The 26,002-nt window shown below is 30.8% G+C and overlaps 5 protein-coding genes across 5 annotated transcripts in view; 3 read left to right on the forward strand and 2 right to left on the reverse strand.

Moving 5' to 3' along the window:
- The window catches only part of LOC144848910 (uncharacterized), a 162,750-nt gene that overhangs the window by 126,677 nt on the left and 10,071 nt on the right, over positions 1-26,002 (reverse strand). The window lies entirely within an intron of this gene.
- LOC144847582 (tubulin alpha-1A chain-like) overlaps positions 1-26,002 on the reverse strand; it is a 66,829-nt gene that overhangs the window by 16,464 nt on the left and 24,363 nt on the right. The window lies entirely within an intron of this gene.
- On the forward strand, positions 302-9,268 carry LOC144847520 (putative E3 ubiquitin-protein ligase HECTD2). Its single transcript, XM_078703923.1, has 21 exons — positions 302-381; positions 769-918; positions 1,156-1,266; positions 1,404-1,612; positions 1,824-1,887; positions 1,991-2,494; positions 2,614-2,866; positions 3,208-3,309; positions 3,554-3,727; positions 3,986-4,185; positions 4,533-4,649; positions 4,799-4,904; positions 4,998-5,075; positions 5,186-5,389; positions 5,721-5,838; positions 6,219-6,454; positions 6,770-6,847; positions 7,155-7,223; positions 7,378-7,526; positions 8,297-8,393; positions 8,908-9,268. Exons 2-21 carry the CDS (start codon positions 776-778, stop codon positions 9,091-9,093), a joined length of 3,198 nt encoding a protein of 1,065 aa, XP_078560049.1. The 5' UTR covers positions 302-381; positions 769-775; the 3' UTR covers positions 9,094-9,268.
- LOC144848049 (interleukin-1 receptor-associated kinase 1-binding protein 1-like) lies at positions 9,635-11,565 on the forward strand. The gene is made up of 3 exons (XM_078704716.1): positions 9,635-9,993; positions 10,118-10,314; positions 10,570-11,565. The coding sequence occupies exons 1-3, from the start codon at positions 9,730-9,732 to the stop codon at positions 10,841-10,843; spliced, it is 735 nt and encodes a 244-aa protein (XP_078560842.1). The 5' UTR covers positions 9,635-9,729; the 3' UTR covers positions 10,844-11,565.
- On the forward strand, positions 12,566-13,901 carry LOC144848168 (carbohydrate sulfotransferase 1-like). Its single transcript, XM_078704867.1, has one exon. The coding sequence runs from the start codon at positions 12,642-12,644 to the stop codon at positions 13,887-13,889; it is 1,248 nt and encodes a 415-aa protein (XP_078560993.1). The 5' UTR covers positions 12,566-12,641; the 3' UTR covers positions 13,890-13,901.

Consider the following 26,002-nt stretch of genomic DNA (forward strand, 5'->3'; position numbering starts at 1 on the left):
TTATTTATTTGTTTGCCTATTCTTTATAATTATCTCCAACTTTACATTCAATACATTACTACAGCAAAATGTACTTGAATGTTGTTTGACTATTAAACAACAATTAAACATGGTTAAATAGACAGAAGACATGCTGAGAATGTTGTGGTTTTTTTATATCTCGGAGATTGGATTGATTGTCTTAAAAAGTTATACTTGACGTCCACCCTCTATTTTCGATTATCCAATCAGAATTCCGTTATCACAATGAACCCCCTAAGGTAACGAAGAATATGTATTGATTGGCGAGTCAAAAAGTGGTGGAGTTTCCAAAACAACCACAAACATGGTTGACCACAGATCATAAATCTGTCTTTTAAAGTTTAATAAAACATCTAAAAGGTAAGTAAATAGAGAAAAATGAAGAATGAAATGTTTGTCAATAAACAGTGTACTGTCTTGATATTTCAATTACTAGATGATACAGTACACTGGCTATTTTAGGTAGCCTAGCAGCTAGGCCTACAGTCACGCTCTATCAGGTCGCAATTTGAACCCAGCGAGGCTCAGAGCAGCACAGACTGGCAAGGAACATGATTCAAGGCTACCTTAACCTAGGCCTATAGTATAATAGTTGGTAGTACAGTGCAATAGGTAGATTTAGATAGGCTCTAGGCCTACTATTACTAGTGTATCTACAATTCTAAATACTGACACTACTTTAAAAGGTCCCTCTAGCCTAGCTCACCCAACAGATGAAATTAAACGATATCGCTTTGTTTTTGACAGAAAAAAAATGAGTAATGGTGGAACTTTCGCTGTTCCTGGGAAGCCACCCCCACGACCTGGTGGCCGAAAACCAACCAAATTTGCAGAAAGAAAAGGATCGTTACCAGCAAGTATTATTAAGGCTGACTCGAGCAGACTAAAACTTGAAAGGTAGAGTAAACGGTCTTTCACACCTGTTCCGGTCCGGCGAATCGCACGTCAATGTTTCACGACGCTCTATGTGGCTATGCATGCACCAATCGATATGCATGTAGTGTGAAAATGAAACAATGATGTTTGATTTGCAGGCTTCAGACCGGAACCGTGCCGGAACAGGTGTAAAAGACTCTAGTTTATATATTACTTTGTTGTTGTTTTACAGTTATATTTTATTTCACATTTTTCTAGACATCAATCGCAACCAAAACTCTCAAGAGATGAAGGTGGTGGCTCGATGAACAATATATTATTTCAACGAGGGCGCTCCAATAGTTTGACACCACTAGATAGTTTAAAAAAGTGAGTTAAATAGTTTTTTTACCAATATCTGTGTTGCATATGTTGACAATATTGAACTCTTTTTATAATTAAAATCTGACTCAACTGGGTTGTCTGTTATTTTTCTAAAAGTTTGTAACTTTTTAAAATTTGTACAGGACCTTAAGTGCCAGCAACCTTGCCGCTTTGTCAGACAGTAATCTGTCAATCACGAAAGCATTGCCGTTTAAAAGCTATGATAAACCAAACACGATGAGCAGCGCCCTCAAAGACCAATGGCAACAGCTAGTCAAGCGATATTATTCTCAAATAACCAATGGTTGTGGCAACGAGCAATGTAGAAATAAGTTTTGTGCTTCATGTAAAGGTATTTTGAAATTTATAATTTATTTTCCCGGTGTTTTATTTTGATTTATTTAGATAGCATACAGGAATATTAAATAGAGACAAAAACGAACATGAAACTTAATTACATGGTACCAGGGATAGCCTTCTAAATCCCCAAAAGGTAGTCCCCTTTGTTTGTATTAATAAGAAACAAACATTTGTTTTATCTAATTACATTCTTGTTTTCACAGATCATGTGATTGTAAATCGAGGCAATGCTGTCATAGTTTGTATACATCTGGCTTCCCATCAAAAGTAAATGGAAATATTTTGATTTTTGTGTACTTCTGTTATATTATGTAACTATTTAAAGCTCTATCAAACTTTATGTAGCAAAAAATTGTTTTGTTTTTCATAGGCAATATATTTGTTCATCAGAGAATTTGATTGGTTGTTCCTTGCCAAAAGATGTCTTCCAGCCAGAAGAAGGCCAATCAAAACCTTTCTTATATTCGTTATACTCTTGTACACCATTTGCATCATTGTTTGTTGATAAAGAAAATCCAGATGAAACAGACTCTATTAGTCAAATGGATAAAAGAAACACTCTAAAAGCATCTAGTCTTGATAATGTTATATCCACCAATAAAAACCAGAAGTTCAAAGTTCAAGAAAGAGATCAAAGGTCATTGGCTGATCCAAGGCAGCTAGTAACCAAGAAAACTGACGTCATTGACGTGGCTTCCCAGCATTCATCATCAACACAATGTCATGATGAGTTTAAAAATGAAGATCTTTTACCCAACAAACTAAAAAGCTTGTCAATTGATTTGAGTAAAGTTGGCGTGGGTGCTATTTCAAATGTCCGCTCTTCTATTGACTTGGATCATCATCACCATAGCTACGATACTTTATCTTTGAGGTAATTATTACCATCTAAATATCAACTTGGGTAAACAAGGATAATATAGTACATTTGATGCAACTTGGCAGTTAAATACAATACTATTACTTTGATATATTTTTTATTTTACTATTTAGGTCTGTTAGTGACCACCAGCTTCCTAATAGATACCATACTAATTTACCATGTTCTCAAGTTAGTCTACACTCAAATCAATCATTAAGTTCTCTCTCCAACACGTTACCTTTTACTCCAAGTCCAATACCAAGCCATGAAGCTTTGGTGGAGACGGAAGACTTAGTTGCCTTTGAGCGATCGTTATCCCGCGAAATGTCACTAGAAATACCATCCGAATTTTCACTGACACACTTGACCTTAGACATGTTACAGGTATGTAGTATAGATTGCCAATGTCACTTAAGTACATTAGTATTGTTAGTGATTGGTGTACATTCTTAAACAAACAACTAGATTAGTAACAATTAGTTAATTTTATTTTATATATTTTATTTACATATGCAGTCAACTCTACCAATACTCTTTGAAATTCTCCAAAAACCAGATTTACATCCCAAATCTCTTTATTATCACATTTAGAATTCTGTACCAGAATTTATGGAATATCATTAAAAATTCTGTACCAGAATTTATGGAAAACCAGACATATTAAGACAGGCCAATATTGGTATACTGTACTAATGCTGACTGTATATTTGATATTTATTTCTTAGGCACCAGTTGATCACTATAAGCAATGTTCTGATCCATCATTCCTGATCAACACAATAAGAACTGTGTTCACTTCATCAGATGCTCTCAATTCCAGCTTCCTTGTAAGTTTTTTGTTATGTATTGTAAAGCTCTGTCTACACGATCAAACTTAATGCGACAAAAAAATGTGATGTGCCCATATATGGACACAATGATGTCATGTCACTACCATATTCGGGCACATCACACTTTTTTGTTAAACTAGTTTCATACAGTAGTGTAGACAGCGCTTAAAGGTTACTGTATATAAAAACACTGGGCAATAAGAACAAATTAACTGATGTTTTTTTATTTATTTTTATGAAGGTTAAAGAAGATGACTTTAGTAGTGGTGTTGACCTGGAAGCAGTTAGTAAAGCATATGACCTTTTGTTGAACCTTTATCCATGTGATGTCTTTCAGTCAACAATGAACAATTCACTTGAGATTCTTATGTCTTCTATCCATCCTGCATCTGTTCACAATGATGATATTAATCAGGTAAAATCTCACAAAATAACAAACATTTAAACTAAACAGTGAAATCTAAGCAAACAAATGTATAAAGCTCTGTCTACACTATCAAACTAGTTTGACAAAAAAGTGTGATGTGGCCAAATATGGTAGTGATATGCTTAAATATGGTAGTGCTATGGCATCATCATGTCCATATATGGGCACATCACACTTTTCTTGTCACATAAAGTTTGATAGTGTAGACAGAGCTTAACAAATGTTATCACTATAATCTATTTTTAGTTTCAGATATTACTTGCAAACCCCTTATTTGTTAGTAACCATGAACTCTTATGCAAATTGTCTGCAATATTGGGGGCGCTGTCTACATCTACGAAGAATGCTTTAGTGAAAATATTAAGCACCTATGAACAAACGAGCTTCCAAAAACTGATCACAATGTTTAAGACTCATCTATCTGCAATGCTACATCCACAACAAGGGTTTGTAAGATTCAACGTTTACTTGTGGAGGGTGTGCGCAATTTTTAAATAGTATTTATTTATTCTTTCTTTATTCTGCAAGCACTTTCAGTACTAGTGCACTGATTTTCAATGTGGGATAGTAATTGGAAATATCATAACAACAACACAGTAAAGACAAAGATTAATCAAAATAATAAATAGAAAAAATACACATTAAAAATAGAAATCAATTTTAGAAAAGAAAACTTTAAAGTTTAACTGTTGCGTATAAATTGTATTTTGGAATGAAGTTATTGACATATTTTTAAAGCTAATTTACAAATGCACCATAAAATAAAGTTAGATTGTTTTTTTTTAATTTATAGTTCTGAGGACAATCTAATTGATGTTGCAAAAGTTCTTGAAATTCTTCATGACGCCAACACACTATCTGAAAAGACATTAGCATCATGTGAACAATTTTACTCTGACGAACTATCAAGGTATCTAAAGAAACTCAGTATTCTCCATTTATTGTTCCTATGGTAGAATACGGCGTAAGCACTAGTCTCAGTCAGTCAAGTAGATACATCTAACTCAATATTTTATATTAAATTGATACTGTATGATTGTTTTTTTAATTTGAAAATAGAAATCTTGATTACAAAACGGAATATAATAAGTGGAGGCTAAGCCAGGAAAGCAAGTCAGTAACAAGTGGTTCTTTACTCAACTATCCATTTCTTCTTAATCCAGCAGTAAGTCACTGTATTCATTACAAAACAACTAGTACTAGTAGTAGTTTTTATTATTTTCGTAGAGATTAACCGATTCTGTATTTATGTTTTTAGTCCAAAGTACTTGTTCTTCATTTTGATGCTGTCATCCAGATGAGAAAGGAATATCAGTCTGCTATTTTACATCAAGCAGTGAGTTACTTAAATCAAACTTAGTCTATGCTTAATAAAATATCCAATCAAATATATATGTGATATATAACTGATTTTGTTTGTAAAAGCTATTTTTTATGTTTTTATAGCGTGTAAACCAAGCGCAGAAATACATTCAAGAAGGAAGTCGTTTTAAGAACATGTCAGACAGCGTTAAGTCAGCCATCTGCCCCTTTCTGGTGCTGGAAATTCGTAGGGATCATCTTATAGCAGATACCATGGCTCAAATCAGAGGCAAACAAGTTGACCTTAAGAAACCGCTTAAGATTAAGTATGTAGGCGGTGGTGAACAGGTATGTATCAGATTTTTTGTATCAAGTTTAAATCATATGATTTTGTTTTGTTTATATATTTAGGCAAATTGCCAAGGATAACCATAAGTAAAATCATTCACTATCCTTCTTAAAGGTGACAATCCTCCATATACACAAGATGCTCTACATAAAGTCTTATTACAAGTCTTTGGGGGTGGAGTTGTAAATTGTCCAAAAAAAAAAATCCTGACATATGACAGGACTTGAACCCAGGACCCTTAGATTGGTAGCCAAGCATCATAACGACTTCACATTTGTCAAAAAAATCATATACGTTGATATAAACATAACAAAATTTAATTGACTGTAGGGATTGGACATGGGAGGCTTACAGAAGGAATTTTTTCAATTGCTGACGGCGTCAATCTTTGAGCCTAGCTATGGCATGTTTCTAGAGACTGACGAAACCAGACTTTTGTGGATAAATGGTGAGTTTTTACTTCTTTTTTTTTAAACACAAGTTGGATTTTTGTGATGATTTATAGAATTGAAGTAGCGTTTCTGCAACTATAAAAGAGGTTTACTTACAGTATGGTTGCGAGGTGTTTTCCCAAATCATTTGAGTACTGGGTATGATCAACTAGCACTCATGTTCCCAACTAATCATAGAAGCACTGATGAAGAAGTCAATCTATGGTGACTATAGAATGGACCTGAGATGGACCTGATTTTTTTCAGCTTTTAAATAATAGAAAGTTTTGAACAGTTTGTTAGAATAGCATGTGTGGAATCCTTCAAAGAAAAAATGAGGGCCCTTCCTCAAGGCCTATCTACCAAGTAACAAGTAAGTTACTTATTCTTTTTTTAGGTGGATCTTTAGAATCAGACAATGAATTTGAATTAGTTGGAATCATCTTAGGCCTAGCAATCTACAATGGTATAATACTTGACGTCCACTTTCCCAACCTGATCTATAAGAAGCTTCATGGTGTCAAGCTAAGCCTAGAAGATCTGAAAGAAGTCCAGCCTACGTTAGCCAAAAGCCTGCAAGAGTTACTAGAGTATGAGGGCGATGTTGAAGAAGTGTTCTGTCAAACATTTCAGGTAATGTGCTTTAGATTATGTTTAGATGGCTGCACTGTATGTTAGTTATTGTACCAATGTTTGTTATTGACATCTTTCTCACACTGTATCAGATTCTTATTTTAAAACTCTGTCTACACTATCAAACTTTATGTGACAAAAAAAATGTAATGTGCCAATATATGGATACGATGATGTCATATCAGTACCACATTTGGGCATATCACTACCATATTTGGGTACAGTACATTGCACTTTTTTGTTTGATAGTGTAGACAGAGCTTTATCCTTTCCAACCACAGATTGTTAATTAAATGAACTTAACGTTTTTTACAGATTTCCATAAACTGTTTTAGTCAGGTGATCACAGTTGATCTTCTTCCAAATGGTTCACAGGTGCCGGTTACAAACAAGGTAAGAAATTACTTTTATTTCTGTATTTATAATTTTTTTACTATTTGTAAATCATACACGGTATATGTTCATCATTAAGCTCTGTCTACACTATCTAACTAGTGTGATGTGCCAAAATATGGTAGTGATATGCTTAAATATGGTAGTGATATGACGTCACCATGTCCATATATGGGCACATCACATTTTTTTTGTCACATAAAATTTGATAGTGTAGACAGAGCTTTAGTTTACAGAATTTGTTATATGTTAACGGGAAAGGGGTGTCATGAAGGGGTTCTGCTGTAGTGATCTTTTTTTTTTCCAGAACCGACAAATGTATGTGGATTGTTATGTCCAGTACATTCTTACAACCAGTGTGTCAAAACAATTTGAGGTACGTTCTCTTTTTTCTGTAATTTTGTTTCTGTAATTATCCTGTTCCCATGTTGCATTATGGAATACTTTATTACAAGCCCAAATTGATTTAAATGTTGTGAAACACTGTACAACCTTATTAATATAATTATTTTGTTGTTGTTTGTTTGCAGGCCTTTTCACATGGTTTTCACTTGGTGTGTGGTGGTCCCGCTTTGAAACTGTTTCAAGCAGAGGAAACCGAACTACTTGTGTGTGGTAATCCTGAGTTAGATTTCATAGCTCTAGAATCTTGTACTACATATGAAGATGGCTTCACCAGGTAGGATTATCATTGCTCATGAATTTATAGTTGAAATGAGGTGCTTTATAATTTTTGCTTAATTTAACATATCAGTTATTTACTATATTCCAATGTTTCTTATTCAGATTTTTAATTCTCATTTATTTTATTTATACGCTTTTATTTTTCTTTAACTTTTCTGTTATTTTTGTATTTTGTGTATTGTATCTGTTCTGAGGGTCCCAAATGATCAGCAATTGCTGGATGGATCACTCTCATTAAATATGGTTCAAATAAAATTAAAAAATAAATGGCCCTCCCCACAGAACTTTGGAAAATTTTTCTATAAGTTTCTGCTATTCTTCTATTAAAATTATGGTGAAAACATTGATTATCATCATATTTAAACAGCTTTTTTAAAAACTCACCTTTTAAAAAATATTTTCACCCTCGGTAAACCATATTCAATTCAGTTGAGATCCATATATTTTATGGCCTGTCACTCTCAATTTAATTGCTCTTTTTTATTTTATTCTTTTCATGGATTACTTTTATTTTTATGTGAAGGACATGGAGGCTTTACGCATTATGCTTTTAAAAGTCCAAATTTATTATTATTTTTATTATTACAAGTTACTAATATGCTTACATAAAAAGGCTCAATATTGTAATGTTTTGTTATGAATTTGGTTGTATAGAGAGATAGATTCTTTATTGACAACTGGGGATAACAGTGTCTAACATGGCACACAAATAGTAGGCGATACAAGCATTAGACTTAGATAATATTATATACATTTTTCCCCCAGACACCATCGGACTATTAAAGCTTTCTGGAGTGTTGTTCACAGCTTAGATGAAACACAGAAAAAGAAGTTGTTGAATTTTATAACTGGAAGTGACAGGGTAAGGTTTTATATCTCTATTTAGATTGAGTAAAATAATAACTAAAAATCCTGGTTTCCATACAGCAAGTAGGGCCTAGTCATTGGTATGTCTCCTATTAATTTGTCTGTGATTGAATAAACATATTGGAACAGGTGTATTTTTCATTTTTGTTGTTGTAAATGAGTTTAAAACATATTACAAAGCAAATGTTTGTGTGCATTTCCTGAAAATATGGCAATAATAAACTGCCGATATATAAATTAACAGGCAAAGAACAACTAAACCACCCAGTGATATGTTGAAAATAAATTGATTAATCTAGAAATTATAACGATGAGGAAATCTGTTGTCTACACTATCAAACTAATTTGACAAAACATGTGTTATGTGTCCAAATATGGTAGCGATTGATGGTTGTGATATGACATCATCATGTCCATATATGGGCACATCACATTTTTTTGTCACAAAGTTTGATAGTGTAGACAGAGTTTAAGAATGAGAAACTGCATATATTATACATTTATTTCAGGTGCCTGTAAAGGGGTTATCAAGTCTTCCAATAGTGATCCAGCGACATGGACCAGATAGTGACCGCCTTCCAACTGCTATGACGTGTTTTAATCGTCTGCTTCTTCCATCTTACGCTTCCAAGGACAAACTCAGAAATCGTTTAACAATTGCTCTAGAAAATGGAAAAGGCTTCGGCCTTACATAACTATCAGTTATAAAGTTGATGTACACATAGCATGTGGCAAATACAGGTTTATACAAGTCTTATACATTCCACTACTTATCTATTGTATATCAAATGTATGGACATTTTTTATTTATATATTAATGAAATGTATTTATTTTGTATTGATTGCAATAAAAACAGTTTATAGAAATGATTTTAAATTTGTTCTTTTGTATTGATGATTACAAATAATTGATAACAACAAAAATGTCAACAAAACTGTGAAGAAGACTTTAGCAACTCATCTATTTTTACTATCATTCGTTGAAGAAGTTTGGAAGCCCCGCCTCCACTAAAGCCTCCCTAGCTTTCTATAAAACTTAATAACTTAATAATTCACCGTATTCGACGGGTCAGTTAAATTTCGTCAATATAATTATAAACGCGTTTATTAGTCAAACGTTACGTTGCTTCCACATTTTAGCATAGAGTATGCTACCCGCTGTTGACGCGAAAACAATGTGCTTGACGTAGTTGAGCAGACTTCACTTTCAAACGCATAACTCTCAAATGATCTGTTTACATGCGAAACGGCGGTTCACTTAAAAATGTTTTTTGTTTGCTATTACTTTAGCTATTTATTTGAATAAAATACTTTATCTTGTATTGGTTATAATGTCGTTTAAGCCCTCCAGAGTGTATGCATCGCTTGTAGACCAGTCAAATACCCCTAGTAATAATAAAAACCAAGGTAACCCTAGGCCCAAAACGTCAACAGAAATCGAGGTGACGGCGACAGCAGAAGCCAGGCAAGTGCCGAATAGAGCCAATGTAACAGTGGTTGTCAGTAGTCGTAAAGAGGTAGCTGCTGAGGCTAAGAATAGTGTGGCAAGACGAACAGATTATATTTTTCAAGCTCTACATACATTTCAAGTAAAGGTAATAATAATGCCTAACAGTTGCATAAATACACAGTACACAAATACAATAAATGAAAAAAGTATTCATTTTTAATATTAAGCCTGTTTTATTACAAAATGTTTTCCTTAAAATATTTTTTTAGGAAGGAGATGTTTCAAGAACTGATTCATTACAAAGAGAGGATGGCTTGTATGTAATGACTACAGAACTTTTAGTCACATTTGTAGACATTGAGAAATGCTTAGCTGTTACTAATCTTCTGGTAGAAAAGTTAGATGATTCTGTTATTATAACTCAACCAGATTTTCACCATACACCTCACAGTGTTGAAGAACTAAGGTCAGTTATAAATACAATACAGTAAGTACATAATAATTCCAAACTCTAACCCATCTTGTTTAAGCTCACCCCAATTAGAAAGTTTCATGCAAAATAAACTGTGTGCCTCATCACTATATTTTGATCCTCTTGAATAAATAGCTAAATTTGAAAAACATATACAGTATTTAAGAGTGTGGTACACTTTCAATCATGAATTTGTACAAAATAATTACCATTTGATATTGAATTTAAATGTTTCTTTTTTAATATTAGAAAACAAGTTTTAATAAAGGCAGTCTCCAACTGTCGACAAAAAGCAGATAACATCGGCCTTCTCCTGGGCCAAGTCGTAGGTCAACCAAACAAAATCATAGAAGAGTATACAAAAGAATGGGAAGGACCAGAAACGGCACCTACAACTGAAAGGATAGGAAAATCATTGACGATGCAACAAAGAATTGCAAATGCTACAGTGCATGTGAAAGCTAAGGTGAAGATTAACTTTGAGATGATGGCAAAGGAAAAAGCTAAAGCCACTACAAGGTAGCAAAGATATATTAGCTTTGAAGTGTGCTAACCATGTGTCTACTGGACTAACTATGATATGGGTTTACCATTAGCGTGTAACTCGGCAATTACAGGATCGATAAACTATTTAATAATTAATAGTTTTATATTTGAAGTTAAGTTGACAGAGTCGGGAGTTACAACCCTGGCACTATATCAGGATTGAACCCCAGACTTCGTATTGGAAGACAAGCATGTTAATCACCAAGCTACAGCTCCACTACTTTATAAGCCACTCATTGACAAAGTACATTAAAAAGCTTGGCACTGTTCCAATTCTCTTTTAAGCTTGGCTCCCACTATGATGCAACACAAGGACGTAGACGCAACACAAGCAAGTTGACCAATGAAACGCGACAGTTCGAATAATCATTTGCTTGTGATTGGTCAAATCACCTGCTTTACGTCTTTGTGTTGTGTCTCTAGTGGGAACCAAGCAGTACTAATAAATATTACTGATACTGGCCAATGTTGCCTGTAATTGTATTGTTCACTATTTGTTGTTTTAATTTTACTATCTTGGACTACTCTCTATTTATTACAGATTCTGTTGATATTTTGTGGTTCAAATAAAAACCTCAAAATAGGTAGAATTTTTGTAAATAAATTGTCAATTGGTAAATAATACGGTAATATTTGTATGCATTTTGAAAATTAAATTAACGTTTTCTTTACCTGTATTATAATTTATTATACAATATGGTATTTTTAGATTTTATATAATTTTGACCTTTTGTTGTATAAACACGAACTTAATTATTCAATAAATATTGATTTATAATAATCTATTGGTTTTTACTACCGACGACACAACCATCCGAAATCCCCTGATTTAGTGAGGTACACTTTTCATTGTCCGTGTATTAAATAGTGGATCAGAATTGATTGTATTATTGATTTTAAAGACGTTGTACCTGTTCATTGATGCGTTTGTAATCAGAACGATTGTGCAGGAGTTTGTTGATGAATGCACGAATCATTCACGTATGTGTATGTACTACTGTAAAGTAAACAAATACTGTAATAATATTCAATAACTTGGGAACGTTTCATCGAAGAAAATAACACAGTTTTGTAAAGAATGTACACGTATCGGCTGTGAACATCGATTATCGTTGACGTATTTTGAAAGCGTCTCCGTTGTTTACTACAGTAGTTCAAACCTGTATACAGCCATAGAAGCAATACAAGGAAGAGTATTATAATCCAGTGTATATGAGGAAAGTGGTTGTATGTAGCACGTAAGGAACGTATGGACACATTTTTGCCGAAAATTGCTGGTGTGATCCTTTCAGTTTACCGATTCCATTTTCTATTGATAACTAGGCCTGACTTGTCGCGTTAATTTTCGCTATTTAATATTTTTGGATTTAATTTGACTCAATATAGTTTTTCTTTTTAGTCGAAAACATTGCTGGTTTGATGTTATAGCCTACAGTGGTTTACCCTTTCCATTTATACTGTCGTTTTCTATAACATCTGGTAACTTCGTCATGTCAATTTTTGCTATTTTATAATTTGGATTTAATTTGAATCAATATAGTTTTTCTCTTTTGACGAAAACATTGCTGGTTTGATGTTATATACCCTACAGAGTTTTACCGTTTCTATTTTATACTGACATTTTCTATTTTCTATAACATCTGGTAACTTCAACTGGTCATGTCAATTTACGCTATTTTATAAAGAGGATTTAATTTTACTTAATATCGTTTTTGTCTATTAAAATTAATACGCATTGATCTGAATTTGGTCTAGAAGCTTCTATTCAATTAACAATGAAATCGACAAGGTATTCGTATTTTTCCATCTCGATTGTAGCCGTGTTTATATTTATTCTAATAAGAGCACCGTACGAGAATAATACAGTGGACAATAGCAGTCATTATTTCGCTAAACCGCTCCATAGGAGTTTTGTAGCAATGAGTGGACGCTTATTTTCTAAAAATAAATTTGATCCGATGAATTTACAGCAAAATTCCAGTGTAAATGCTAGAAAGCATACAGGTATACACATCCTGGCTATTGGACGAACAGGTTCGTCTTTCTTGGGTCAAATTATAGCACAGCATCCTCAGGTATTTTACATGTTTGAACCCGGTCGTATACTTGATAATCTACGGAAGACACCAGATCAGAAAATTTATAAGAATACAAAGAATTTAGTTAACTATGTCGATATGATCACCTCTATATACCATTGTAGATTTGATAATATGAAGTCGTACTTGAAAGCAATTATGCAACTTTCTTTAACGTCGAGACTACAAGAAATTCCAGATTTAACAGAGAAAAATCTTTGTAGGCCCACCAGAGGAGTGTCTCACCGCAAGCAAAATGAGTCTTCATCTACAGAATGTGAACCTGTCAGCCGTGAATTGACGCACAAATGTCAAAATAAAACGTTTACAGTCATCAAAACTATTCGAATTCATAACATCACAAACTTTACCAAATTAGTGAACGACGATGATGTTGATTTTAAAATATTACATCTAATACGAGATCCACGAGGCATGATTTTGTCAAATCTTAGAGCTTGGCATAGAGATGTGATTCACGCAATGAACGAAGAACACCGTTCTCTTTTTGATGCCAACGACTTGCCTTCAGAACTTTACGAGTATTTAAACAATTGGTGTAAAGATTGGATAGAAAATGCCAATTTTGGATATTCCGAGATTCCATCATCACAATACATGTCAGTCAGATACGAAGATATATCACTTTCTCCAATAAAATCAGCAACAAAGATATATGCAAAACTTGGCTTAGGTGCTCTTACAAGTGAAATCATTGAATGGATTAATTACAGCACATCCGGGTATAAAGGTGGTTCGTATGCTCTTTCTCGAAATTCTACTTTGAATGCTGAGAAATGGCGTCAAAGTATGACGTATGAACTTGCTAAACGAATACAAGAAATGGACAATTGTGGAAAGTATATGGATGTTTTCGGTTACAAAAAGGTTAAAAGTCCCGAGGAATTACATGATTCGAGTTTTTCATTGATTGGAAAATATTAGAAATCTTCGTTCAAAGCGTAACCATATAAAAATAATACAGGTTTTAGCAGAACTTCGGGGGAAATACAACTAGGAGATGTCTTTAAAGTACTTTCTTTAGTAATATGCCATTAACGTAACCGTCAATGGATTTTCGACGAAATGTTTGCTACATAATTAATAATATTATACTGCAAAAAATCTGTAAAATAGGCCTAATTGATATTTAGTTAGATAGGCTAGTTCATCCCTGTAGAACGCAACAACTGATAGGTTACATTTTTTGAAACAAATGTTTTATCTCAAATTGTATAACCAGGGAAAGTCACACGCGATTAATTACACGTGTAAATTATAACTGAGGCAACAATAATACCATTGTATATGATTATAAAAATAACGCAAGTGAGTTTATCAAAACAATCACAGGTGTGACAGTTCGGATGATCCGACTCACCTCGTGATTTGTCAAATTACTTTCAACGCGCTTAGTCCCTCAGTTGAGTTAAATTGGCCAGTGATTTGCTTTTATAAATGTTTTTATCAGGTTCATTAAAATTAGATAATACTGGACGTGTTTGTGTGTTTTTTTTTAATGAAAAATGCTTGTGAACAATGACGTGACAGCAGGACAGCAGACGATCGAGCGTATAGTACACTCTTGACCAATCACAATTGACAGTTCGGGATACGATGTTCATGTGATTATACGAAAGCATATCATTGGTGCGCGCAAAAGCAGCAAGAAGAATAAAGCACGTGTGATAATGAAGTGTTGGAGCTATATTGTGTACTTCGTTTATTGATAACTGAGAGCTATCAGTGTGTATCATCCTCGTATATAATTGTTTCTTAGTTGTAATAAAGATCACATTATTATAACATCTAGCATGTTATTATAATATATAAATTTATAGGTACCAAAACTAATATTTTTATTTAAAAAAAAATTCGATAAGTATTTTAATAACACTAAAACAACATTCCTAATATAACAAATGATATGTAGTACTACTAAATCAATGTCTAATTGCATAGGACTATGTGTACAGTATTATGATCAGTGTAGTCAGAATTTGATAACTGAGCACGCATCTTTTAATATCTACCTCATCAATAATTAGCATTGATATCATATATCACATTGTTGGATATGATCAGTGTAGTCATAATTTGATAACTGAGCACGCATCTTTTAATATCTAATATCTACCTCATCAATAATTATTATTAATAATCTATATCACATTGTTGGATATGATCAGTGTAGTCATAATTTGATAACTGAGCACGCATCTTTTAATATCTACCTCATCAATAAGTAATATTAATAATCTATATCACATTGTTCGATATGATCAGTGTAGTCATAATTTGATAACTGAGCATGCATCTTTTAATATCTACCTTATCAATGACTATTAATAATATCCTATATCACAATGTTGGATATGATCAGTGTAGTCAGAATTTGATAACTGAGCACGCATCTTTTAATATCTACCTCATTAATAATTATTATTAATAATCTATATCACATTGTTCGATATGATCAGTGTAGTCATAATTTGATAACTGAGCACGCATCTTTTAATATCTACATCATCAATAATTATTATTAATAATCTATATCACATTGTTCGATATGATCAGTGTAGTCAGAATTTGATAACTGAGCACGCATCTTTTAATATCTACCTCATCAATAATTATTATTAATAATCTATATCACATTGTTGAATATGATCAGTGTAGTCAGAATGTGATAACTGAGCACGCATCTTTTAATATCTACCTCATCAATAATTATTATTAATAATCTATATCACATTGTTCGATATGATCAGTGTAGTCAGAATTTGATAACTGAGCACGCATCTTTTAATATCTACATCATCAATAATTATTATTAATAATCTATATCACATTGTTCGATATGATCAGTGTAGTCAGAATTTGATAACTGAGCACGCATCTTTTAATATCTACCCCATCAATAATTATTATTGATAATCTATATCACATTGTTCGATATGATCAGTGTAGTCATAATTTGATAAATGAGCACGCATCTTTTAATATCTACCTCATCAATAATTAATATTAATAATCTATATCACATTGTTGGATATGATCAGTGTAGTCATAATTTGATAACTGAGCACGCATCTTTTAATATCTACCTCATCCATAATTATTATTAATAATCTATATCACATTGTTGGATATGATCAGTGTAGTCATAATTTGATAACTGAGCACGCATCGTTTAATATCTACCTTATCAATAATTATTATTAATAATCTATATCTCATTGTTCGATATGATCAGTGTAGTCAGAATTTGATAACTGAGCACACATCTTTTAATATCTACCTCATCAATAATTATTATTAATAATCTATATCACATTGTTCGATATGATCAGTGTAGTCAGAATTTGATAACTGAGCACGCATCTTTTAATATCTACCTCATCAATAATTAGCATTGATATCATATATCACATTGTTGGATATGATCAGTGTAGTCATAATTTGATAACTGAGCACGCATCTTTTAATATCTACCTCATCAATATTTAATATTAATAATCTATATCACATTGTTGGATATGATCAGTGTAGTCAGAATTTGATAACTGAGCACGCATCTTTTAATATCTACCTAATCAATAATTAGCATTGATATCATATATCACATTGTTGGATATGATCAGTGTAGTCATAATTTGATAACTGAGCAAGCATCTTTTAATATCTACCTCATCAATAATTATTATTAATAATCTATATCACATTGTTGGATATGATCAGTGTAGTCATAATTTGATAACTGAGCACGCATCTTTTAATATCTACCTCATCAATAATTATTATTAATAATCTATATCTCATTGTTCGATATGATCAGTGTAGTCAGAATTTGATAACTGAGCACGCATCTTTTAATATCTACCTCATCAATAATTATTATTAATAATCTATATCACATTGTTCGATATGATCAGTGTAGTCAGAATTTGATAACTGAGCACGCATCTTTTAATATCTACCTCATCAATAATTATTATTAATAATCTATATCACATTGTTCGATATGATCAGTGTAGTCAGAATTTGATAACTGAGCACGCATCTTTTAATATCTACATCATCAATAATTATTATTAATAATCTATATCACATTGTTCGATATGATCAGTGTAGTCAGAATTTGATAACTGAGCACGCATCTTTTAATATCTACCTCATCAATAATTAGCATTGATATCATATATCACATTGTTGGATATGATCAGTGTAGTCATAATTTGATAACTGAGCACGCATCTTTTAATATCTACCTCATCAATATTTAATATTAATAATCTATATCACATTGTTGGATATGATCAGTGTAGTCAGAATTTGATAACTGAGCACGCATCTTTTAATATCTACCTAATCAATAATTAGCATTGATATCATATATCACATTGTTGGATATGATCAGTGTAGTCAGAATTTGATAACTGAGCACGCATCTTTTAATATCTACCTCATCAATAATTAGCATTGATATCATATATCACATTGTTGGATATGATCAGTGTAGTCATAATTTGATAACTGAGCACGCATCTTTTAATATCTACCTCATCAATAATTAATATTAATAATTTATATCACATTGTTCGATATGATCAGTGTAGTCAGAATTTGATAACTGAGCACGCATCTTTTAATATCTACCTCATCAATAATTATTATTAATAATCTATATCACATTGTTCGATATGATCAGTGTAGTCATAATTTGATAACTGAGCACGCATCTTTTAATATCTACCTCACCAATAATTATTATTAATAATCTATATCACATTGTTCGATATGATCAGTGTAGTCATAATTTGATAACTGAGCACGCATCTTTTAATATCTACCTCATCAATAATTATTATTAATACTCTACATCACATTGTTGGATATGATCAGTGTAGTCAGAATTTGATAACTGAGCACGCATCTTTTAATATCTATACCTCACCAATAATTATTATTAATATCATATATCACATTGTTAGATGTGATCAGTGTAGTCATAATTTGATAACTGAGCACGCATCTTTTAATATCTACCTCACCAATAATTATTATTAATAATCTATATCACATTGTTCGATATGATCAGTGTAGTCAGAATTTGATAACTGAGCACGCATCTTTTAATATCTACCTCATCAATAATTATTATTAATATCTTATATCACATTGTTGGATATGATCAGTGTAGTCAGAATTTGATAACTGAGCACGCATCTTTCAATATCTACATCATCAATAATTATTATTAATACTATACATGACATTGTTGGATATGATCAGTGTAGTCATAATTTGATAACTGAGCACGCATCTTTTAATATCTACTTCATCAATAATTAATATTAATATCATATATCACATTGTTAGATGTGATCAGTGTAGTCAGAATTTTATAACTGAGCACGCATCTTTTAATATCGACCTCATCAATAATTAATATTAATAATTTATATCACATTGTTCGATATGATCAGTGTAGTCAGAATTTGATAACTGAGCACGCATCTTTTAATATCTACCTCATCAATAATTATTATTAATAATCTATATCACATTGTTCGATATGATCAGTGTAGTCAGAATTTGATAACTGAGCACGCATCTTTTAATATCTACCTCACCAATAATTATTATTAATAATCTATATCACATTGTTGGATATGATCAGTGTAGTCATAATTTGATAACTGAGCACGCATCTTTTAATATCTACCTCATCAATAATTATTATTAATACTCTACATCACATTGTTGGATATGATCAGTGTAGTCATAATTTGATAACTGAGCACGCATCTTTTAATATCTATACCTCACCAATAATTATTATTAATATCATATATCACATTGTTAGATGTGATCAGTGTAGTCAGAATTTGATAACTGAGCACGCATCTTTTAATATCTACCTCACCAATAATTATTATTAATAATCTATATCACATTGTTCGATATGATCAGTGTAGTCAGAATTTGATAACTGAGCACGCATCTTTTAATATCTACCTCATCAATAATTATTATTAATACTCTACATCACATTGTTGGATATGATCAGTGTAGTCATAATTTGATAACTGAGCACGCATCTTTTAATATCTATACCTCACCAATAATTATTATTAATATCATATATCACATTGTTAGATGTGATCAGTGTAGTCAGAATTTGATAACTGAGCACGCATCTTTTAATATCTACCTCACCAATAATTATTATTAATAATCTATATCACATTGTTCGATATGATCAGTGTAGTCAGAATTTGATAACTGAGCACGCATCTTTTAATATCTACCTCATCAATAATTATTATTAATATCTTATATCACATTGTTGGATATGATCAGTGTGTAGTCAGAATTTGATAACTGAGCACGCATCTTTTAATATCGACCTCATCAATAATTATTATTAATATCTTATATCACATTGTTGGATATGATCAGTGTAGTCATAATTTGATAACTGAGCACGCATCTTTCAATATCTACATCATCAATAATTATTATTAATACTCTACATGACATTGTTGGATATGATCAGTGTAGTCATAATTTGATAACTGAGCACGCATCTTTTAATATCTACTTCATCAATAATTAATATTAATATCATATATCACATTGTTAGATGTGATCAGTGTAGTCAGAATTTGATAACTGAGCACGCATCTTTTAATATCGACCTCATCAATAATTATTATTAATATCTTATATCACATTGTTGGATATGATCAGTGTAGTCATAATTTGATAACTGAGCACACATCTTTAAATATCTACCTCATCAATAATTATTATTAACAATCTATATCACATTGTTGGATATAATCAGTGTAGTCATAATTTGATAACTGAGCACGCATCTTTAAATATCTACCTCATCAATAATTATTATTAATAATATATATCGCATTGTTGGATATGATCTGTGTAATCATAATTTGATATAACGCATCTTTTAATATCTACCTAATCAATAATAATTATTAATACTTAATGTTGGATATGATCAGTGTGATTTTGTTAAATTTACTGTATACGAGAGATCGAGTCGATGGGTTTTGAAAATGTGTTATTCTTTTGTTCCTAATCACCCTATTGATTTGTATCCGTTTGCTGTTTAAATTTATACTTTTAAGAACGCATCGTTTATGATGAACGTGTGCCGTTGTATGTATTGTAGGGGCTATAATGAGACATGCTTTGGCTTCTATTGAGGGTCCCAGTTCTTCTTAACAGAATAAATGTGCAGTGAATGAATAATGTGTGTTTTAACATCGATCTATACAGACCGTAATAATACTCTTCCAGAAATGATATGTTGCTATAATAGGCCTATGACGAATTTCCATTACATTAATAATTCAATTAAAAAGGAAATGTGTCAGAAATACTAAAGAATCCAGTAATCTTATTGATTAATAATTAGTTGTACCATTTCTGATGAACGAACAGAAAACTAAACTTGCAGCCAATCAAAAAGCTGCTGTACTGTATAAGTAGGGAATTTTAAGTAGGAGTTGTTTGTCATTGGTCTCGGCTAATCAGTTATTGCCATTTGACTATGATAGGCATCTTTATTACCTATAACTATGGGTAGACCAAACAATATTAAAATATAATGACTTCTTTCACTTTTTACAAGCTTCTGACCTAGTTTGTGTTTTAAAATGATTTTGGATAAATTGACAGATTTTACCATGTAAACTGTGCAAACTTAATGCAAACTTTAAACAAAAACCCCACAAACATCATTCAAACCACTTAATATTGATTATATCACTACTAGAACTGTAAAAGAAGACAATTTTTGAAATCAAATTATTGAAATAGCTCTAAGTTTGACTTTTTAGGGTGAAAAATGTCAATTTTGGATAAATTGACAGATTTTACCATGTAAACTGTGCAAACTTTAAAAAAACACCCCACAAATATCATCCACACCACTTAATATTGATTATACCACTGCTAGAACTATAAAAGAGGACAATTTATGAAATAATTTTATTGAAATAGCTCTAGGTTTGATTTGTTAGGGTGAAAAATGTCAATTTTGGATAAATTTACAGATTTTACCATGTAAACTGCATAAACTTAATGCAAACTTAAAAAAAACACCCCACAAACATCATTCAAACCACTTAATATTGATTATATCACTACTAGAACTGTAAAAGAAGAAAATTTTTGAAATCAATTTATTGAAATAGCTCTAAGTTTGACTTTTTAGGGTGAAAAATGTCAATTTTGGATAGATTTACAGATTTTACCATTTAAACTGCGTAAACTTAATGCAAACTTTAAAAAAACACCCCACAAACATCATCCAAACCACTTAATATTGATTATACCACTGCTAGAACTATAAAAGAGGACAATTTATGAAATAATTTTATTGAAATAGCTCTGAGGTTTGATTTTTTAGGGTGAAAAATGTCAATTTTGGATAAATAGATAGATTTTACCATGTAAACTGCGCAAACGTAATGCAAACTTTAAAAAATACCCCACAAACATCATTCAAACAATTGAATACTGATTATACCACTACTAGAACTATAAAAGAAGACAATTTATGAAATAATTTTATTGAAATAGCTCTAGGTTTGACTTTTTTGGAGTGAAAATGTAATTTTTGGATAAATTGACAGATTTTACCATGTAAACTGTGCAAACTTTAAAAAAACACCCCACAAACATCATCCAAACCACTTAATATTGATTATACCACTGCTAGAACTATAAAAGAGGACAATTTATGAAATAATTTTATTGAAATAGCTCTAAGTTTGATTTTTTAGGGTGAAAAATGTCAATTTTGGATAAATTTACAGATTTTACCATTTAAACTGCGTAAACTTAATGCAAACTTAAAAAAAACACCCCACAAACATCATTCAAACCACTTAATATTGATTATATCACTACTAGAACTATAAAAGAAGACAATTTATGAAATCATTTTATTAAAATAGCTCTAGGTTTGACTTTTTTGGGATAAAAAATTTCAATTTTTGATAAATTGACATATTTTACCATAAATTGCATAAACTTTAATGCAAACTTTAAAAAAAACACCCCACAAACATCATTCAAACCACTTAATATTGATTATATCATTACTAGAACTATAAAAGAAGACAATTTTTGAAATCACTTTATTGAAATAGCTCTAAGTTTGATTTTTTTAGAGTGAAAAATGACACTTTTGGATAAATTAACAGATTTTACTATGTAAACTTAATGCAAACTTTATAAAAACACCCCACAAACATCGTCCAAACCACTTAATATTGATTATCACTACTAAAACTATAAAAGAAGACAACTTATGAAATAATTTTATTAAAATAGGTCAAAGTTTGACCTTTTTGGATAAATTGACAGATTTTAAAGTGTAAACTTTACAATGCAAAAAAGGCCATCTGCAAACATCCTTCAAACCACTTAATATATTAAGACAATATTAATATTTGAAGCAGATATAAAATGATGCATGCTCAGTTATCAAATGACTAGGCCTACACTGATCATATTCGATATTGGTATATAGACAATTAATATTAATTATTGTTGAGGTAGATATTAGAATATGTGTGCTCAGTTTATAAAACTATGACTACACTGATCATATCCAACATTGTGATATAGGATATTATTAATAGTTATTGATAAGGTAGATATTAAAAGATGCGTGCTCAGTTATCAAATTATGACTACACTGATCATATCGAACAATGTGATATAGATTATTAATATTACTTATTGATGAGGTAGATATTAAAAGATGCGTGCTCAGTTATCAAATTTTGACTACACTGATCATATCCAACAGTGTGATATAGATTATCAATATTAATTATTGATGAGGCAGATATTTAAAGATGTATGCTCAGTTATCAAACTATGACTACACTGATCATATCCAACATTGTGATATAGGATATTATTAATAGTTATTGATAAGGTAGATATTAAAAAACTAAACAGATCATATCCAACAGTATGATAAAGATTATTAATATTAATTAATGATGATGTATCTATATTAAAAGATTTTTGCTCAGTTATCAAATTATGACTACACTGATCATATCCAACAAAGTGATATAGATTATTAATAATAATTACTGATGAGGTAGATATTAAAAGATGCATGCTCAGTTATCAAATTATGACTACACTGATCATATCGAACAATGTGATATAGATTATTAATATTAATTATTGATGAGGTAGATATTAAAATATGCATGCTTGGTTATCAAATTATGACTACACTGATCATATCCAACAAAGTGATATAAATTATTAATAATAATTATTGATGAGGTAGATATTAAAAGATGCATGCTCAGTTATCAAATTATGACTACACTGATCATATCGAACAATGTGATATAGATTATTAATATTAATTATTGATGAGGTAGATATTAAAATATGCGTGCTCGGTTATCAAATTATAACTACACTGATCATATCGAACAATGTGATATAGATTATTAATATTAATTATTGATGAGGTAGATATTAAAAGATGCGTGCTCAGTTATCAAATTATGACTACACTGATCATATCCAACAATGTGATATAGATTATTAATATTAATTATTGATGAGGTAGATATTAGAAGATGCGTGCTCAGTTATCAAATTATGACTACACTGATCATATTGAACAATGTAATATAGATTATTAATAATGATTATTGATGAATTAGATATTAAAAGATGCGTGCTCAGTTATCAAATTCTGACTACACTGATCACATCTAACAATGTGATATATGATATTGATAATAATTATTGATGAGGTAGATATTTAAAGATGCTTGCTCAGTTATCAAATTATGACTACACTGATCATATCGAACAATGTGATATAGATTATTAATATTAATTATTGATGAGGTAGATATTAAATGATGCGTGCTCAGTTATCAAATTATGATTACACTGATCACATCTAACAATGTGATATAGATTATTAATAATAATTATTGATGAGGTAGATATTAAAAGATGCGTGCTCAGTTATCAAATTCTGACTACACTGATCACATCTAACAATGTGATATATGATATTAATATTAATTATTGATGAGGTAGATATTAAAAGATGCGTGCTCAGTTATCAAATTATGACTACACTGATCATATCGAACAATGTGATATAGATTATTAATAATAATTATTGATAAGGTATATATTAAAAAACGAAACAGATCATATCCAACAGTGTGATATAGATTATTAATATTAATTAATGATGAGGTAGATATTGAAAGATGGGTGCTCAGTTATAAAATTATGACTACACTGATCATATCCAACATTGTGATATAGGATATTATTAATAGTTATTGATAAGGTAGATAATAAAAAACTAAACAGATCATATCCAACAGTATGATAGAGATTATTAATATTAATTAATGATGATGTATCTTTATTAAAAGATTTTTGCTCAGTTATCAAATTATGACTACACTGATCATATCCAACAATGTGATATAGATTATTAATAATAATTATTGATGAAATAGATATTGAAAGATGGGTGCTCAGTTATAAAATTATGACTACACTGATCATATCCAACAATGTGATATAGATTATTAATAATAATTATTGATGAGGTAGATATTAAAAGATGCGTGCTCAGTTATCAAATTCTGACTACACTGATCATATCGAACAATGTGATATAAGATATTAATAATAATTATTGATGAGGTAGATATTAAAAGATGTGTGCTCAGTTATCAAATTCTGACAACACTGATCACAGCTAACAATGTGATATATGATATTAATAATAATTATTGATGAGGTAGATATTTAAAGATGCGTGCTCAGTTATCAAATTATGACTACACTGATCATATCGAACAATGTGATATAGATTATTAATATTAATTATTGATGAGGTAGATATTGAAAGATGCGTGCTCAGTTATCAAATTATGACTACACTGATCACATCTAACAATGTGATATAGATTATTAATAATAATTATTGATGAGGTAGATATTAAAAGATGCGTGCTCAGTTATCAAATTCTGACTACACTGATCACATCTAACAATGTGATATATGATATTAATATTAATTATTGATGAGGTAGGTATTAAAAGATGCGTGCTCAGTTATCAAATTATGACTACACTGATCATATCGAACAATGTGATATAGATTATTAATAATAATTATTGATAAGGTATATATTAAAAAACTAAACAGATCATATCCAACGGTGTGATATAAATTATTAATATTAATTAATGATGAGGTAGATATTGAAAGATGGGTGCTCAGTTATAAAATTATGACTACACTGATCATATCCAACATTGTGATATAGGATATTATTAATAGTTATTGATAAGGTAGATATTAAAAAACTAAACAGATCATATCCAACAGTATGATAGAGATTATTAATATTAATTAATGATGATGTATCTATGTTAAAAGATTTTTGCTCAGTTATCAAATTATGACTACACTGATCATATCCAACAAAGTGATATAGATTATTAATAATAATTATTGATGAAATAGATATTGAAAGATGGGTGCTCAGTTATAAAATTATGACTACACTGATCATATCCAACATTGTGATATAGGATATTATTAATAGTTATTGATAAGGTAGATATTAAAAGATGCGTGCTCAGTTATCAAATTATGTACACTGATCATATCCAACAATGTGATATAGATTATTAATAATAATTATTGATGAGGTAGATATTAAAAGATGCGTGCTCAGTTATCAAATTCTGACTACACTGATCATTTCGAACAATGTGATATAAGATATTAATAATAATTATTGATGAGGTAGATATTAAAAGATGCGTGCTCAGTTATCAAATTCTGACTACACTGATCACATCTAACAATGTGATATATGATATTAATATTAATTATTGATGAGGTAGATATTAAAAGATGCGTGCTCAGTTATCAAATTATGACTACACTTATAATATTCATCAATGTGATATAGATTATTAATAATAAT

Source organism: Antedon bifida, chromosome 7 (genome assembly GCF_963402885.1).
Source record: "Antedon bifida chromosome 7, ecAntBifi1.1, whole genome shotgun sequence".
Taxonomy (NCBI): domain Eukaryota; kingdom Metazoa; phylum Echinodermata; class Crinoidea; order Comatulida; family Antedonidae; genus Antedon; species Antedon bifida.